The 18,014-nt window shown below is 42.8% G+C and overlaps 2 protein-coding genes across 2 annotated transcripts in view; one reads left to right on the top strand and one right to left on the bottom strand.

Moving 5' to 3' along the window:
• Positions 1-1,914: 1,914 nt before the first annotated feature.
• On the top strand, positions 1,915-8,313 carry SNRPD1 (small nuclear ribonucleoprotein D1 polypeptide). The gene is made up of 4 exons (XM_054991362.1): positions 1,915-2,095; positions 6,222-6,298; positions 6,882-7,073; positions 8,090-8,313. Exons 1-4 carry the CDS (start codon positions 2,082-2,084, stop codon positions 8,164-8,166), a joined length of 360 nt encoding a protein of 119 aa, XP_054847337.1. The 5' UTR covers positions 1,915-2,081; the 3' UTR covers positions 8,167-8,313.
• An 18-nt stretch (positions 8,314-8,331) lies between these two features.
• Positions 8,332-18,014, bottom strand: part of SLC6A20 (solute carrier family 6 member 20) — a 35,829-nt gene continuing 26,146 nt past the window's right edge. Inside the window, exons 5-11 of the mRNA XM_054991361.1 lie at positions 17,830-17,940; positions 16,021-16,262; positions 15,381-15,543; positions 14,339-14,543; positions 13,500-13,659; positions 12,745-12,910; positions 8,332-10,428 (exon numbers count right to left, since the gene is read on the bottom strand). Coding sequence (XP_054847336.1) covers positions 10,282-10,428; positions 12,745-12,910; positions 13,500-13,659; positions 14,339-14,543; positions 15,381-15,543; positions 16,021-16,262; positions 17,830-17,940 — 1,194 coding nt within the window. The 3' untranslated portion in view covers positions 8,332-10,281. The remainder of the gene's footprint in view (positions 10,429-12,744; positions 12,911-13,499; positions 13,660-14,338; positions 14,544-15,380; positions 15,544-16,020; positions 16,263-17,829; positions 17,941-18,014) is intronic.

Here is an 18,014-nt window from a genome sequence, read left to right on the forward strand (position 1 = left end):
ATACTAACAGCGCAAGCCTAGGAAGAGTTACTCCCGCCGAAGCCCATTGTCAATCAGGCTTCTTCACTTCGGTGAAAATAATACAAACTTTTTTATTTATCCAGTTTGTGGTTTGCATTTGGGAGACTCTGAGATTGATTATGGAGCTTCTGCTATTTCACAGATCTCCTTGTCCAGTCTCCTCATCCATCCCCCTCCGAATGGACTTCCACGCTGGACGGAACGACCAGCCAGCCTGCCTTCAAGTCAGGCAATGCGGAAGGGCCGCTGCATCCCAAGGATCGTTTGGACCCACCCTGTTCAGCAGTCGCCTCCAAAAGCAGTCCCTTGCCCACGTGTCCCAAAATCTGTGCTCGGAAGTCTTAAAAACGAGGGGGTGGGATTACCGTGACACGTAAAGCTGTAAAGATTTCCAGTTAAAACTCTCTTGGGCTAGAAAGGGGGGCGTGTTTCAGGGAGGTAGCTGTGTCGGCCTGCAGCTGAAGGCAAGATTCGAGTCCACAGACGGGCGGCGCGCGCGTCCCCTGGATTAGCTTCCAGTGTAGTCCTGTCCTGAGCGCGCTTTCTCAGAAATCAGTCCCAATATGTTCAATGTGGCTTACGGCACAAGATTGCACATTCATTGGTTGAAGCACTTGGTCTTTTTATTACATTAAATTAAATTAAAACTATTAAAGTCAATGAATTTAGGAGGAAGTAACTGCATACGATTCCATTGTAAAAGTAATAACATAAAACTTGCTGAAGTAGGCAGCAATTCCTTGGCACATCTTCACATAACAGCTCCTTGGCGCGCCTACACAAAACATTTGCAGACCAACTTTATGCCGTTTACTTGGAAGTATTGTCTTCAACGAAGCTTACACCTAAGTAATCGCGTTGGGAATTGCAGTCTTCGCGATGATGATTCCAGAAGCGCAGCTATTTTAATCTGGAGCAGCACATAAAACAGGAGTCCAGAAGTGCCTTAAAGACTTACACCATTTATTCCAGTCGATGCTCATGAAATGCACCAAGCTCGCTCTCTGACTCACAAAAGGTTATGCTGGGATAAATTCGGTTAGCCAGTGATAGGGTGATCCGTTCCCCTGGAGGAAACGGCAGCTTCGGGGGCTGGACTCGGAGGCATCACATCCCACTGAACTTCCTCCCCTCCCCAGGCTCCACCCCCCACATCCCCAGGCATTTCCTAAACTGGAGTTGGCAACCCGTCACTGGAGTCCTACTGCCTTCGCCGTTCAGCTGTCATGCCATTTCCTTCTTCCCTGGGCAATGTAATTTGCTGAGAGGGCAGGGGATCCCCAGACAATTCTCTGTGCACTGGACCCAGGATTCTTTGGGGGGGGGGAAGCCATGAGAGCTTCAGTGTTAGAATACGCTGGGCAAAATGGGAAGGGGGACCTCGACATTCCTTCCTGGTTTCCTTGCATGCTGGGTTGCCAGCTTCAGATTGGGAAATTCCTGCAAATTTGGGGTAGTGCCTGGAGAGGCTGGGTATAATGCCATACAGTCCACCCTCCAAAGCAGCCATTTTCTTCAGGGGAACTGATCTCTGTCGTCTAAAGATCAGCTGTAATTCTGGGAGATCTCCCAGACTTGCATGCCCCTGCCTGCAGTTAGGTTACTGAGCTCTCTTCCTCTGCTTCAAACATCCCATCACTTTTGGAAATGGGAAACGTCTGGGTTTTTTTTTTAATTAAAAAAGGGCTGCAACCGGTATCCAGGGTCCCCACAAAGCGGCACAGGCAACCTCGAGACTGGGCGCAAAAGAAGCCTCCTCGCCCAGCCCACCCTCTGCCCGCCTTCCTTCTTCGCGTCAGTCCGTTCTTGCACGCAAGCGCGGGGAGACCTCCACTCCTGTCGGGGGCGCTCGTTCCACTCAAAGCCTTCCTCTCTGCAAATCCGGGATAGCGGAGGAGTAGAAAGGGGAGGCGCCTCTAACCATCCATTGCGCGCGCCAGCGGCTCTGCTTAGCGAGTATCGGAGCGGCCTAGTCGTGGCTTGTTGCTCCGCGCTCAATTTTTAATTTTTTCGTTTCGCCCTCGGGTCGGGCCTGCCTTCGTTTCAATCCATCCGCCGCCATGAAGCTTGTGAGGTAAGCCAGGAAGGAGTTTGGGGTGGGGGGGACGGACGGAGGCCGCGTGCGGAGCCTGGGCGCGAGCCTTCCCTCGCCGGTCGCCTGTTCCTTTCCCCTTCCCGTGCCTACCAACGCGCTCCTTTGAGGAAGGTTTCTTATCTCGTGCCTTCTCAGACCGTTAGTTTCATCTGGGCCTTTGGTAGCCGTTGCTGCCCTTAGATTTGCCAACCTCCAGGTGATGCCTGGTGATCTCCCGGAGTTATAACTTCTCCAAGCTACAGAGATCACCTGGAGTAAGTGACTGTTATGGAGGACGAACTCAGTGGCGTTATACGCCACTGTTCAACCTTCCTTTTCAAAACTGTCCTCCTCAGTTTCCACCACCAACCACCCCTCCCAATCTCCAGTAATTTCAATATCCAAAGTTGGCGATACTACAGCAGCCACTGGTGGGCAGGAATGGAGCCTGCCTCAAAGGGTGGCAGTTGATCACAATTTTCTTTGTCAGGCTTCCTTCCTACATCAGGGCTTAAGCCTGTATACAAATTTGTGACTGGTTCCATCATCCAAGGTCTCTAATTCTGGGTATTATGAAAGGAGAAGAAATCTGCCCCTCTCACCACTGATGCAGATAGACTTTAGTGCAGTAATGGGATCATGGCCTGGGCTGGGCATTTCTGAACCCCAGTAAAAGGTCCTTTAGGGGGGTCTGCAGCCTTGTTGAGCCTATGGACACTTCTGGACTTTTTGAGATGAGGTAGTGTGGACACTGCCACAGAATGGCTGTCATGGGCACTGGGGCCAGTCACAGAGCGCTGATTTTTCACAAAATGTTAGGTAGTTTCAAGCCAGGCATCTGATAATGGAGGTAGCTGTTTCCACATGTGTTATTTGAGCGGCTACACAGTTGATGCCTCCTGGGCTGTTCGGAAGCACCTAATATAACAAAATAAAGGAAGGAGTCTTTGTTTGGGGGGCACTGTGGGAACACTACTGTGCCTTTTCTTTCCATCTCAACTTGGACTTGCTTACAGAGGATGTTGGGAATCAGTGCTGTGACTAGAAGGAAGAGCTTGTGCTCTAGTCTTCGTCTTTCCTGTGCCATAAACTAGTTGGGCGTTGTAGGCAAGTTCAGTCTCTTTTTCCAAATCTTGGGTTTTAATATCAGCTATACTGTGGAAAGCCTTCCCAATATCCTTAGGCATGATGTTCCAACAGCTGGGATTCACCACAGAGAATGTACATGAGTGAGCAGTTGCTGATCGTACCATTTTGTGCAGAAGAACCTTTAAAAGGTTCTGTTAAACTTACTGAAAGTTCTGTAGCAGAGCAGAGTCAAAGAAGTGATCGTGCAAATATATGAATCCTAAGCCATGATGGGCCTTGTAGATGATAACCAGTATCTTGAATTGAGCTAATGACTTACTGCAGGATGGGTGTGGAATGCATGTCCTGCCTGGCTCCTACTAGTAGCTAAGCTGTTGCTTTCTGTACCAACTGGACTTCAAGAGAAGACCCATCTAAAATGCATTACAGAAGTTTAGTCTCATGTAACCATAGCATGGCTCCACATGGCCAGATCAGCCAATTCAGGTTAGAGGTCCAACTGCCAGGCTAGGTGAAGCTGCTAGGATTTTTTTTTTCTGCAGCTGCATTGGCTTATTTCGACACTAGTAATGCTGGGTCCACTATTAATCTATGACTCTTAACTGAATCATAGAGTGTCAGCTAAACCCCATCAAAAGTAGGGAGCGTAGTGTCTTGCAAGATCTCATCTCCTTGATTAGTGTTACCTCTATCATATCAGGAATTAGTTTCAACTTATTCCCCCTTAGACAAATAAAGAGCAGTAAGGCAGTGGTTCAAGATCTCGGTAGAATCACCAGATAATTTGAATAATGAAATCTGTTTATTTACATAATTTATACCTTGACTTTCTGCCCTCATCAGGACCACCAGGGCAGCTAGCACATTAAAAACATACATCGTAAAACATGTTTTAAAAACTATTAAAGCAAAACAAAAGCACGTAATTTATATTAAAACATTAATATTTTAAAAAATGCAGGAGCCCCATGGTTGAGAGTGGTAAGCTGCAGTAGTGCAGCCCAAGCTCTGCTCACCACCTGAGTTCGATCCTGGCGGAAGCCGGGTTCAGGTGTCTGGCTCAAGGTTGACTCAGCCTTCCATCCTTCCAAGGTCGGTAAAATGAGTACCCAGTTTCCTGGGGGAAAAGTGTAGATGACTAGGGAAGGCAATGGCAAACCACCCCGTAACAAAAGTCTGCCAAGAAAACGTTGTGATGCGATGTCCCCTGTGAGTCAATAATGACTCGGTGCTTGCACAGGGGACTATCTTTACCTTTAATATTAAAATATTAAAACATAAAGCAAGGAAGAAGGATCACTGCAGAAACAAAGCAGAAAAGTCTTCACCAGCTTGCAGAAGGGGACAGGCAACTCTCTTTAGGGAGAGATTTCAGAGTTTTGTTGCCACAACGGAAAAGACCCTTGCCCACAGTGCCACCCAGCTAATCTTAGAAGGCAGGGCCTTGAAAGATGACTGTAGTGGTTGGGTAGGTTTGTAAGGGATTAGGTATGAGGGTTCCAAGCCATGTAGCACTTTAAAGATCAACCCCAGCACCTTGAGTTGTGCTCAGAAACAAATCAGATGGAGTAAGACTGGAGTGGTATGATCCCTATGAATTACTACATTCAACAGTTGAAGCTTCTGAACATTTCAACGGCAGCTACACATAGAGTGCATTGCAGTAATCTAATCTAAATTTAATTTGAGCATGTACCACTGTAGCCAGATCTTCTCTGCTGCAGCTGGCTAACCTGTTAGAGATGGTAAAAGACCTGACCACAGTTGCCACCCACTTATCCAGAAGTAGGCCTGGGTCCAAGAGCTCCCCCAGACTACTTCAAAACTGTGAATATTCCTCTTATATAGAGATTGAATAATATGGAGGATAGGACCCTGATAGTCGGTCTCCAATAGCAACCCTCTGAGTCCTACCTGTAAGGAATAATTGAAGCTAGTCCAAAGTGGAACTCTTAATCCCAAATTCTTCTTCCAGGTACCTCACTAAAATGGCATGATTTATTATATCAAATGGAGATAATCAGTTAAAGCAACAAGTGCTGTCTCAGTACCATAGCCTGGTCTGAATCCAGACTGGAAGGGGTCTAGGGTCAGTGAGTTATCTAGGAAGGCCTGGAGTTGTTCTGATACTGCTGTCACTATCATCTTGCCCAGGAACAAGTCATAGATGAAGTGCACAAATGGTGCTCTTAACCAGTCCTAACATCTTGTTTACATGTCATCCAGCGATCTGTTCAAGGCCATCCCCCAAATGTAGTGGCTCTTTGAACATGGTTTTCCCTACACCTACATCCAAACCCAATATACTGGGCTGCTAAATTCAAACTCATTTCTATTAATAAAAATGTATTACAGCTGTTCATTTTTAGTGTTCTCTTTTTGCTGCTTACACAAGCATCTTAGAGAGGCAATTGACAGTGTTGATTATTCACATCTGTGAAACACTTTTTTGTGGGTAGAATTTTCATACTAGACACCAGAAGAAAGTTTCTTGGTGTTCAGCAAATTACTTGTTTTAACAATGTTTGTCAAATAGACTCTAAAATAAGATAGTCTTCAGTCTTCACTTTTATTTAATTATAAACGTTGCCTTTTCTTGTTCCTCCCCCAGTACTTGCTCAGATATTTTATATTTCAGTCCTAACATAAGCAAACAGGTACCTGAATTACCTGCTACAATTTGACTAGACTAGACATTCCAGAGTAACTAAACATACATTTCCTTTGTAGGCTTCCACATCCTTTTGTTTTCTTTTTTTGGACAACGCATTGCACAGTTCTTTGTTTTTTCCCCGCACCATTCCTAAAGGACTGAAGCATCACTGATTTGTGAGGAAGATCTACCTGGCAACAGTGAAGTTATTCTCTGGCCAGTGATATGGTCCAGAAGTCAAATATTCTTTATGCCTTTGTTTTATAGCACTCTCTTGACTATTGCATTAATCGTGGTGCCTGTTAGTCCCAAAAGCATTTTTATAATGGATTACAATAACATTTTAGTTGCAGAAAAGTACTTTTGTGCTAATTATCCTTGCAGGTTTCTCATGAAACTTAGCCATGAGACCGTGACCATCGAACTGAAGAATGGAACTCAAGTACATGGGACAATCACAGGTATGAGCTGTAGGATATCTAAATATGTCATGAGTCGCTGTCATTTTCATTATTACTCTTGGAAAATTTGTTATAATTCCATAAAGAACCATTAATTATTTATATTTATCCTCCACCCATCCCCCAAGAAGTTCAGGGTTGTATAAGTCTGGTTATCCATTTTTATTTCCTCAATAACTCTGTGAAGTGAGTTTGGCTGAGACAGCACACTTTACGCAGTGCCAGGTTAACTTGAGTTTCCCTTATTCAGACCCAGTGCTTTAATCCATATGCCACTCTGACTTTCAGTTGAAACTGTTTTATTGGCACGGTGGGAGAAAAGGCACTTATCAGTTGCATATGCCAACTAAGAGAATCTAAAAATAAGTAGCTTTTAAAAGTATTTAGATTGGGTATTTTCTTCCTGCCTTGAGTCTTCAAGTTGTGGCCACATTTTTCTCTGTAGTACATTTGCTTCTTCTATGCTGCTCTAAAGAGTTTCATCTGTGGCATCTGGTGTATCCCATTTGGAAATGATGTATGCAAACATAGTCCAAATCTGTTGAACCCCATATATTACAGGAAGTTCTGCTTTACATTTTAGGTGTGGATGTCAGTATGAACACCCATCTTAAAGCTGTGAAGATGACTCTGAAGAACAGAGAACCTGTCCAGCTGGAGACTTTGAGTATTCGAGGGAATAATATTAGATACTTCATTTTGCCAGACAGTTTGCCTCTGGATACTTTACTGGTGGATGTTGAACCAAAAGTCAAATCCAAGAAAAGGGAAGCAGGTTAGTGACTTAATTTTATAGTACCAAGAACTGATAACTCAGTTCTTTAGCAAATTCCTGTAGCATCAAGCCACTTCTTACCATTACACCTGAATGCAACTTTTTTCATATGATTTTGAGTGGTTAATAACTGGATTCATCTGATTGAATACAATCCTTTCATTTCCAAAACAGATTCTCTCCCCCCGCACTGGCACCCCAATGATCTGCTGTCCATGTTTATTCCTTCCTCCTCCAGATATGAAATGAGTGATATAAATAACCCTAGTCATTTTTAACGGTTCTTTAAAAATAAGTGTTTAATAGTTACATACTAAGCAGAGCTACACAGGTCCATTGAAGTCACTGCCAGGAATGTTTCTTTAATACCACAGATTTGTAAACATCTTTAAGTTTCTTTGTGCTGTTTGTATAGCATTGCCACCTCACAGTGTAATCCTAAAACACTTTTTCTTTTACATAAGGGACAGGCTGAATTTCTGCTGTACTTAGCTGCCCTCTGATGTTGTACATCATTGGGAAATGTGTTGGATCCCACCAGCTTTATTTATTAAAGTCCCTATTTAAACAAGGGAACTACCGGGCATTAAGCTGTTGTGGAATCTCTCCTAGTACCCAGAAGGAGATGTGGGATTTACAGTCTCTGTACCTAATTAGCACATTTCTTTGAGCTTTGACATAGGCTTATTAGAGCAACAATACTGTTCACTTATGATGGATCTCACAGTGTGATCACAAGTACTTTTTCTTCTAAAAACAGTGTAATAAAGTAGAGGACAATGGCTATGGAACATTTAGCAATGCATTAATACTGAAAGGCTTCTTTGCTAAAACATTGCTGTAAAGTCTAGTGAAAACTATTTAAAAGTGAATCTAATTTTTTTCCATTGAGTCTTAAATAAAACTCTGGACGCAAAATCTGGTTAAATCTTCACATAACTATGCACATAAAACAATTGACATTTAGTGTGTTAAATCTACATTTGTTCAAAAGATCTTGTCCTTTTTGTGTTTAGTTGCAGGAAGAGGCCGAGGAAGAGGTCGTGGTCGAGGAAGAGGTCGTGGCCGAGGAAGAGGAGGTCCTAGGCGATAATTGCCTTTCAGCCAGTCTTTCATGCCACACAGTCTCCTCATTTCCTTTCATAAATCACAATTTTTTTCATGCAACAAAACTTGAGTTTTTTCTTTTGTACAGGTTTTATTCCGTGTCAGTTTTTAATAAACAAGCGTGGAAAACTTCTCCAATTTATCTACTTGCCCACGTGTCCTATGGAACTTAATCTGATCTCACAATACTGTTTGGACAGAATATGGAATTTCTTTAGCAAGTATATGCTGGAACTTCTTTCCCAAAGTTGTGAAGTTCACTGTGACATAGCTTCTAGTTATGCCTAACGTATCATCTATTGGTGCATATTGATTTTCAGCTCATATTTTAAATGTTCTATGAACTTTAGCATGAAAAATGAATGTAGGGTAGAACATTATAATCATGCATTCAGAGATGAAAATCAGTTACCTGCATTCCAGCTCGTCATTTAAGAGAGCAGGGTACAGAAGCATTATTACACATTTTACAGCAGGGTAAGAAAACTTCAAGGTGTCTGAGTGGCGTTTCTCCTGGTGAAGCAGAGTGTGACCCCTTAAGGTGTTTTGTGTAGTGTGCAGACTATTCTTAAGAACTTGAGTATTGGTTTTTGTGTTAACTTTTTTTTTTAGATTTCACTGAACAAGATCAAATTGTGATGGTAACACATAGTACAGCAAAAGAAGTAACTAACATTTTTCTCATGACGAGACCATGTAGGGAACTTAAAGTTCCATCAGTTATGTTTTCAATGGGGTGGCTTCCACATTTTGTTCCTTATTTACAGTATGTTAGTGGGGCAACCTGGTATCTGCCACATCTTGTGCCTACTGTCTGCACAGGATGCTGGGGAAGAGGTGTTAAAAGCTTGACCATCAAGTTCTTCCCCTTTTCCCCAACTTCCAGCCTAATAAAAAGCTATGGAAACCGTGGAAGTTGTATTTTGGTTAGATTTAATAGGTATTACATGGCTTTTGGTTTTAAATTTTGCTGTGAACCAACACATCTAACCTACTTTTTAAAGTTTTTATGAGTATGTTTGGCATTTCATGGTAACTTTAAGAGTACTAGAAAGAAAGTAGGAGATGTGCTGACGGGTAATCCTATGTTTATTATCTTTTCAGTGCTTAACATGAGTCTTGGGGTTTGCTAGTTGCTCATGCCATTATGAGTGCAGAGCACATCTCAGGAAATACCATAGACTATTTTGGAAACTGCTGTTTACTTCATATAACTTGAAAATTGACATACAAACACTGATAACTTTCAGTGGTGAGCTAATGCAAATTCTACAGAAGTTTCCTATCATCTTCCAGGAATACACATTCCATGAAAAGCACAAATGATTTGTGTAGTCAAGTTTTGCATTATACATGGCAACCGTAGCATATGTTGTAGTTTCCCTGAAGTGCAAGACTTTCTTCCGGCACTCCAGATACAAAAGAAACTCCTTTCCACTAAGGCAAAGATTGCCTTATGTAGGCACAGGGCTCATTTCAAGGGGGAACGCGCAGGAACGCAGTTCCGGCAGTTCCCCAAAGAGGTCACGTTAGGTGGCCCCGCCCATGGGGGGCCATTTTGGGCCCATTTCATCCTGGATTGGGGCCGAAACATCCCGGATCGGGCCTCTGATGGGTGGTGGATCACTCTCCTGCTCAGCAGTGGCCCAATTCTGGCCATTTTGGGCCCCTTTTTGGCCATTTTCAGCCCCCTTTTGCCATTTTGGGCCCAATTTTGGCCATGAGTAGCCAGGATTGGGTCCAAAACAGCCAGGATAGGTGATGTCAGGGGTGTGGCATATGCTAATGAGTTATGCTAATGAGTTCCTCCAGCTCTTTTTCTACAAAATGACCCCTGTGTAGGCAGATGAAATTGGCCAGCATATTCTTTGTAAAAACTGGTTTTCTTGAAAGCTGTCATTTTCTGTACATATTTCATCAAAACCATCTTAAACCATCATCAGCTACAAGTTGCCTGAGCCAGTACAGGAGCTGCCAAAAGAGTGTTTGGTTCGGCAGTAACCTTATTCTGTTGTTGAGAGTGGTAGCTGCAAGAGTCTTCGAAGTGGAGTGTAGAAGCTGTGGCTGTTTTTGAAGTTCTCCTAAATCTAACTCTTGCTGGTCATGCAACTGTTGACGCGTTTCCCCTCTTTGTTCTGATTATTAAAGTTACTAATGCAGCTAGAGGGATACACAGAGTGGATGCTGCCACTAGCAACCCAATAACTGCTAGAGCACCACTAGGATAATCCTTTGTAACCAGGTGACCCTGCAAAAGACAGATACACAGCATGTAAAGTTTTAAAAAAAGGAACTTTTTTCTTGTTCTTGTCTTGAAATACTTTTATTTTCAAGCTACCTCCATTTCTTTTAATGGGGACATCTAGTCTCTTTTACTTTGTAGAAACATCTGAATCTCAGTGGTGCTTTCCACAGGGTCTAGTATTTTATTTAGAAAATGTATATATTGCCTTTCCAGAACCTGCTCAAGGTGGCATAAAACAAAACAATATCAACAAGTAATTGAAGACTAGCCAGGACCTAAAAAGAATGTAAACAGTGCAGCCTAAACTTATACGTCCTTGGGCTTGAAGCAGTTCGTCATCGTCATCGTGTTTGATTTATATACCGCCCTTCAGGATTACTTAACACCCACTCAGAGTGGTTTACAAAGTATGTTATTAATTTCCCCACAACAACAAACACCCTGTGAGGCGGGTGGGGCTGAGAGAGCACCAGAGAACTGTGACTAGCCCAAGGTCACCCAGCTGGCTACAAGTGAAGGAGTGGGGAATCAAACCTGGTACACCAAACTGGCTCTAAACAGTTAACAGGATGGATCCCCTTAGCTGGCCAAATAGGAATGGTTTGGCCTGATGCCAAGTGAGCCTCAACAGGGAGAGCATTTCAGAGATGAGATGTCACCACTGAAAAAGCCTTGCCTCTGGTCACCACCTGCCTCTGCAGGCACAGAGAACAAGGCCTGAGAAGAAACCCTTGTAGGACCACAAATTCTGGTGGGGTCTTGAACACTTTCTGTCAAGCAAGTATAGATTAGCTTACCTGTAAGTTGGCACAGGCATACCTATAACTTAAGCTTTTGGGGATATTTTATATGCCAAGATTAAAATGTAGATGATGTCTGTGGGATATTACCCTTTGCCTTCCTCGCCATATTACTCAAACTGCATGCAGATGGCAGCTGTTAAATGCTTGCTTCCCTCCTAAGTCAGGCTAGAAATAATTCTGCGCTTTTCAAAAATTGAATTGCAAAATGAACCCAAAAGGTTGTGTTGCTCATAAAGCTGGCTGTTTAAAAAGCAGTAGATTATAAATATGGAGGTATAAATTTTACAAACAGAACCTGAACAGAGGCTAATTGCTGGGAAGATAAATGGAGGGAAGGGCAAACAATGTCATAAAGTGTACCTCTAAACTGTAAAATGGCTTCAATTTTTTCTGGAAAGACATATGTGACCTAATTTTAACTTCTACCTCACAGAAAATCATTACTGTTCCTCTAAACAGCTTTAGGAGCCTGAGCTATTTAGCCATACACCTCGTAGGAGCAGCAGGGTTAACCTTTATCCTCTGGAAGTCAGGGAAACTGTTAATGAGTTAAGCAAACTGAATATCATTCTAAAAGATTGTTTATGTTGTCATATGTTTGATCCTCTGCTGATCAGGCAGTGATAGATGTTGGATTTTGGAGGTATGCGAGAAAACATGTTTATAACTAAACAAAAAATCCCTGAAACAGCCTACTGTGAGCTGACTATGCTCACTGTCTTCTAGAAGATGCAGTGCTGAACACACTTGACCATCAGTTATGAGTATATTGCAGTGCAATCCTAAGCGGAGTTACTCCAGTTTAAGCCCATTGATTTCCATTTGCTTCGACTGAAGTAACTGCTTAGGATTGCACTGTTAGTCTGCTTCACTACTAACCCATCAACCACTCATAAGATTCTGGAAAATCTGAGGGACCTATCTAAACAATTTCCAAATATTCTCCTATTTCCCCCCTCCAAAATCATTGTGCAGCATAGAGAAAGGGAAGTAAAATACTACTTATGTTTGGGGTTAAAAGAGCAGATCCTGTTATCTGGCTCTAAAACATCAGTTGGCTTCATAGCCCAATTGTCCTATAGCACTATCCTGCTGAGGTTTAGAGCTAAGTGAGCATGCTGGTAGAACTGGAAAGGAAAGGGAAATACCCAGTTTTTGTTTCTTCCTGTCATTCTTCGTGTGCCCCTAACTTAACTCGCAGAGTTAAGGAACAGTCCCTTATACTACTATAGTTTCCAGTTTATTTAGATGTGATTGAAAATTCTTTAGATTATTCTCTTATGAAATGCAGTGTACTAATCTTGCCTCTAATACAGAAAAAGTCACTTGGGAAGTTTTACTTATCAAAAGCTGCATTTAGGTAGATCAGTTTTCCCCTTGTCCTACAGAATACAACCAAAACAGCTAACTGCAACATTTTGTTTTCAAAATTGACTCTTTGATTTCCATACTTCTCCCAAGCTGATAAATTCCAGCCTACTGCTGGTTAGCTTTTCTTAAGAAGTGAACAAAATACCTCTGTTGCGTCCCATGCTTGGTACCGCAGGGTCCCTGTACTGATGTAGTCAGTGATGTAAAATATAAATAGGCTTACAATTAGCACAGGACTAGCAAAAGCCCACATAATCTTCCAGTACCAACTTGGCTTATGGCCTGTCATCGCATGAAGGTCTTCCTCAAATCTATCAAGGAAAAGAGAGCACACATTTTGTTAAGTACAATGAGCCAGCGTAGTGTAAAGGGCTAAAGTGTTGGCCTGGGAGCCCCAGCTTCAAATCTACTCTCTGATGTGGAAGCTTGCTTGGTGACCCTGGGCCAGTCACACTCTCACACACTTAACTGAAGAAGGAAGCGCTGACTCTTGAAAATTCATACCCTATAAATATTGTCGGTTTTTAAGGTGCCAAATCCTACTGTTCTGTTGCAGATCAACACAGCTACCTATCTAAAAATCTCGCACAGCCTAGTTACTGTGAAGATAAAATGGAGGAGTGGGAGAACAACGTCATAAGCAACTTTGGGTCCCCATTGAGGAGAAAGATGGGATATAAACATACATTTTGAACAGTGTCATTTTGTTTAAATGGTTCCACAGATTCCTGGTCAAAACAAGGCAATAGGTATACTGCAGAAAGTGAAATCCTAGACTGCCAGGAATTTTCAGCCTCCTAGCTTCCGAGGTATAAAAGAGACATAAGTAGGAATTCTGGATAGAAACACAACAGAGCAGTGTTTAGAATACTGGTGCATTGATGTCAACGATGTTCTTACCTTCTTAGCCCATAAATATAACAAACAGCAATAGTTTCCACTAATACAATGAGCAGCAAAGACAGGGTAGCTGCGTAGTCATTGAAGATATCGAACCAATAGCTGCCAGCCTCAAGGGTGAACAGAAGGCCAATGATACAGTTGACAAAACAGATGCCACCTGTGAGAATGAAACAAACCAGTCTCAGTGGGAAGCAAAATACAGAGCTGGAAATATTTTTTAAAATGTACTGCAGAAGCACATTCTGCTTGTGAAAGTGATGGGTGTTCAAATGCTGGACAGATTGGTGCCATTTTAATGCACGAGTGCTTTTGCAGATGGCCCAAAGTAGTTAGCATTTTGTTGACGCTTGCACTCCTTTCAAAAGTGGAAGGAGAGGCACATGGGAAAGAGATCATATTGGCTTGTAAAAGACCAGATCAAGACACATGATGACCTTTGTCACATTCAGGAGCCCCATAGGTGGCACTGTTCATATTCTTGAAGAGGAGAGGTCTACAAGTGCCGCTGTGACCGTGCATGCAATTAGGTTGGCACATGTGACAGTGTTCGCCCTCAACACTTATCGCAAGCTGCTCTAACATAGTGGTTAAGTGGTTGAGCTAGGAATCAGCACTCTGCTGGTTTGAATCCCACTATTGCCATGAGCTCAGTAGGTGGCCTTGTGTAAGCTCCTCCTCTTGGCCCCAGCTCCCCAGCTGTATTGTGGAGATAATAGCACTGACTTTGTTCACCATTCTGAGTGGGGTATGCAACTGTCTAGAAGAGTGGTGATTTGCACCTGGACAACTAGTTGCCTTTCACTGCCTTGGGTATGTTTAGGAAGTAAGAAGCTTACCTGAGATCATCTCTTTGGACAAGTGAGTGGAAAGGAATTTGCTGTCCGTCAAAGGAGTGAGGATGGCTGCCGTGTTCCCTAGCATGCTGCCTATCCCCAACATTAGCAGCATAATGAAATAGAGCACTGAATACAACTGGGAGACCTCCATGTTCTTTATTGCTTCAGAGTAGACTATGAATGCCAATCCAGTCCCTTGGACTGCCTGCCCAGAGGAAGGAAAACCAAACAGTAAGATTATGGACAAGGCACTGCCATGTCCAAAGCAACAATGGAGGGAGGGGGGATACCTGCCTGAAAAGATCTGCCCATAGGCTGACTGTTGCCCTTTATTATTGTGGGTTAAAACTCTAAGAAGTTTGATTTGCAGCACACTTGCCTATCACCAGTATTTTGTTCTGGAGAATAGATCTGATTGAATTCATTTGGGCTGTTGAACCGTAAGGTGCTGCACTTCGGCACAAGGCCTACCTCTTGAGATGGGCCCTCACTGTGTTTATTATTATTTAAAGGGACTGCAGTCTGGCTGGGCTAAAAGAATGTGATGAACATTCTTGGGACTCTGGAGCAGGAAAATGCCTCATTAAATTTTACCCCAAGCTCATATGGTCTCACAATAGGTCTGTGAAAAATGGTCAGAAAATGGAAAACTGGTTCAGAAAGCATCCATACTACACGTACTCAAAACGATCCTGGTCCAGCTGTGGGTCCAGGTAACTGGCTATGCCACCCATTCATCAAATCAAAAAATGTGTGGTGTCAGCCCTTGATTGAGTTAATTGCTCGCTGCTAACTCTGAAGTCCAAACCTACAGTAGTAGCTTTAAGAATACTTTCCTATATCACAAACTTGTCCCCAGGTTGCATTTATGGAGAAGTGTCCTTAGTGAAATTTTTGAGTTACCACAAAGTTAAGTGGCAGATACTCCATAATAAATTTAAAGCCTGCTTCACCAAAAGCAGACTGGTTTCCAGGATGTGTTTTTAACACCTTGAAAATAAAGCTTTGGTCTGTTCAATTATTTAAATAATAAGCAGCTCACTGTGTCTAATTCAGCTTCCAGGCTGCAATTCCTTATCTGTGGAAACAGTTCTGTATATTCACTGGGATGAGCAGATGCTAGATAAACTTTCATATCTTCAAGGTTTGCTGCCGTTAATAGTCCTTCTTCCAGTTCAAAAGCATTTGTAAGGAGCAAGATCACCCTGTCAACACATTTAATTTAGATACTGTGAAAGAAAGCAATAAGCAATGTTTTCAAAAGGTAGCCTCTGGTACCCCAAAATGATTTGATGACAGATTTTTTTAAAAAATTAAAACCTTAAACCAAATGACAATTGAGAAGTGGATCAGTGCTCTAACTTGGCTCCAAAACAGTAAGAAATTTACCATGCATCTATTTTCAGTCTGTGTGTGTGTCAAAATCATCCTTAGGAACCCTCATACTGGGCCAATTATTGTAATGCTTTGACATTAAGTGGGTGTTCTCTCAAATGGGTTCATTGCACACTCAGAGACCTTTCCGTTATCTCATGCCAAGGCTCCAAATTAGATGGTAGGAATCCATGACACCCCCACCCCATTGTTTTTTCCTGGATCTCCATCTTGTTAAAATAAACAAAGGTCAAGCTGATTGCAATACCTGTTCAGGAGGAGCAGACGAAACAAAAAGGCAATCTTACTTGCTTATGCAGCTTTCGTAATTGAAAGTTGCCTTAAAACCATAAATAGAGAAAGTCACAATGCTGGCAAAGATTGAGGTGGAACTGTTGATTAGGGAGACAATGATGGCGTGCCGCTCACAGTTGTTGCTTGGCTCGTTGTAGCTGGCAAAAGCAATCAGGCTTCCAAAGCCAAGCCCAAGAGAGAAGAAGATCTGAGTTGCTGCGTTAATCCACGTCTTGGGGTTTGCTAGTTGCTCTAGCTGTAAGACACACAAAAATGAAACTGGAGCTATTATGCCGCATAAGTCATGCCCATAGGTCAGGTCATTGCAATTCTCATTTTATGGATATGGAATAGAGAATGAACAATATGGACACAGCATGCTTTCCCTGTCTGGTAAGATCCACTCCTGTGGTGAAAGGCTGCTAAAAAGCCTGATGCTATATGCATTTACTTGGATATAAACACCACTAAATCCAACGGGTCTCACTCCTAACTTAAGCAAGTATGAATTAGAACTTCAGCCTTAGTACCAATAAAACTGAACCAGCCCCAGATGTCTCAGCATTGTGGGCAAGCACCCAGATCTGTAACTCTTCATTCCTGCTCAACATTATATTCCTCCTTCCTGGCAGGTCAGAGCGCACCCTTCTGCTTTTGACATTGCCAAAACTGAGCTCTGGAGAGTGCAATTAAAGGGAGCTGCCCAACAGGCATACGTTCAATCTGTTATTAATCTGATTTCCGGTTTTTATCTCTGAGGCTGTAACTGCCTCAAGGAAGTTCCATGTCAGACTACTGCAATATAAATTCCTCTAAGAGCCTCTTTCCAGGGGATTATATTTTAAAGTGTAACCCGAAGTTAAAGTAACCCCAGGTTAAATCCTATGAATGTTAATGGAGCAGATCCCATATATATAAGCTCACAGAATTTTTAAAACATTTTGCGATCTTTCTGACTTGCATGGGCAACAAAGGTGTTAATGTGCCAAATTCATTTGTTTTGATTGAGAACCCTGTAACATGCTCCTCCTCTGCACATGGAGCTCTGGTGCATTTCTGCAGCTCCATTCCACTTCTGTAGAGAACACTCTTCTGCTCTCACACTGAAGAGGCCTCCATGGAAGTGCTCATTCCTGCAGCAGATGCCAGGGAAGAAAAGAAATCAAGTTTCATGCTTTCAGATTATTTAGTTGATTGCTATTTTATTTTCTGTTCCAGTAGGGTTGTATAAGAGTCTGGGAGAACCAGGTTCAATTCCCCACTCTGCCATGGAAGCCCACTGGGTGACCTTGGGCCAGTCGCACATGCTCGGCCTCACTCACCTCACAAGGTTGTTGTGAGCAGGGCTTTTTTTCTGGGAAAAGAGGTGGTCGAACTCAGTGGGTTGCCCTCGGAGAAAATGGTCACATGGCTGGTGGCCCCGCCCCCTGATCTCCAGACAGAGGGGAGTTGAGATTGCCCTCCACACCACCAAGCGGCGCGGAGGGCAATCTAAACTCGCCTCTGTCTGGAGATCAGGGGGCGGGGCCACCAGCCATGTGACCATTTTGAAAAGGTTCCAGAACTCCGTTCCACTGCATCCCAGCTGAAAAAAAGCCCTGGTTGTGAGGATAAAGTGGGGGAGCCACTGTGAATCCCCATTGGGGAGAAAAGTGGGGTATAAATGAAGTAAAAATAAATATAATAAAATATTTATATGGATTATAGGTTTTCTGGCTCTTTCATAGACCTAAACTTCCAGTATGAAAAACAAACATTGATGAAAGATATGTTTTGTTTTCAATTTTTTTTTATATTTGTCCAGCAAACTATAGCATGTGTACCTTTGGCGTAAACATGTACATTAGTCCATTTGTAGCTCCATGGAGTGTTAGGCCTCTGATTAAGTATATGATGAGGACCACATAGGGCAAAGTAGCCGTCACATACACAACCTGAAAAAGAACCACCAAAGAGCTACGTTTATTAGAGTTGCACAACACCTTTTCATTTCTGAGCAACATTTCAA

Source organism: Eublepharis macularius, chromosome 11 (genome assembly GCF_028583425.1).
Source record: "Eublepharis macularius isolate TG4126 chromosome 11, MPM_Emac_v1.0, whole genome shotgun sequence".
Lineage (NCBI taxonomy): Eukaryota > Metazoa > Chordata > Lepidosauria > Squamata > Eublepharidae > Eublepharis > Eublepharis macularius.

Excerpts from the sequence above, each read along its gene's own strand:
- SNRPD1 (XM_054991362.1), top strand. Across the intron at positions 6,299-6,881 it reads AGTACATGGGACAATCACAG|GTGTGGATGTCAGTATGAAC; the intron begins GTATGAGCTGTA and ends TTTACATTTTAG. Across the intron at positions 7,074-8,089 it reads ATCCAAGAAAAGGGAAGCAG|TTGCAGGAAGAGGCCGAGGA; the intron begins GTTAGTGACTTA and ends TTTTGTGTTTAG.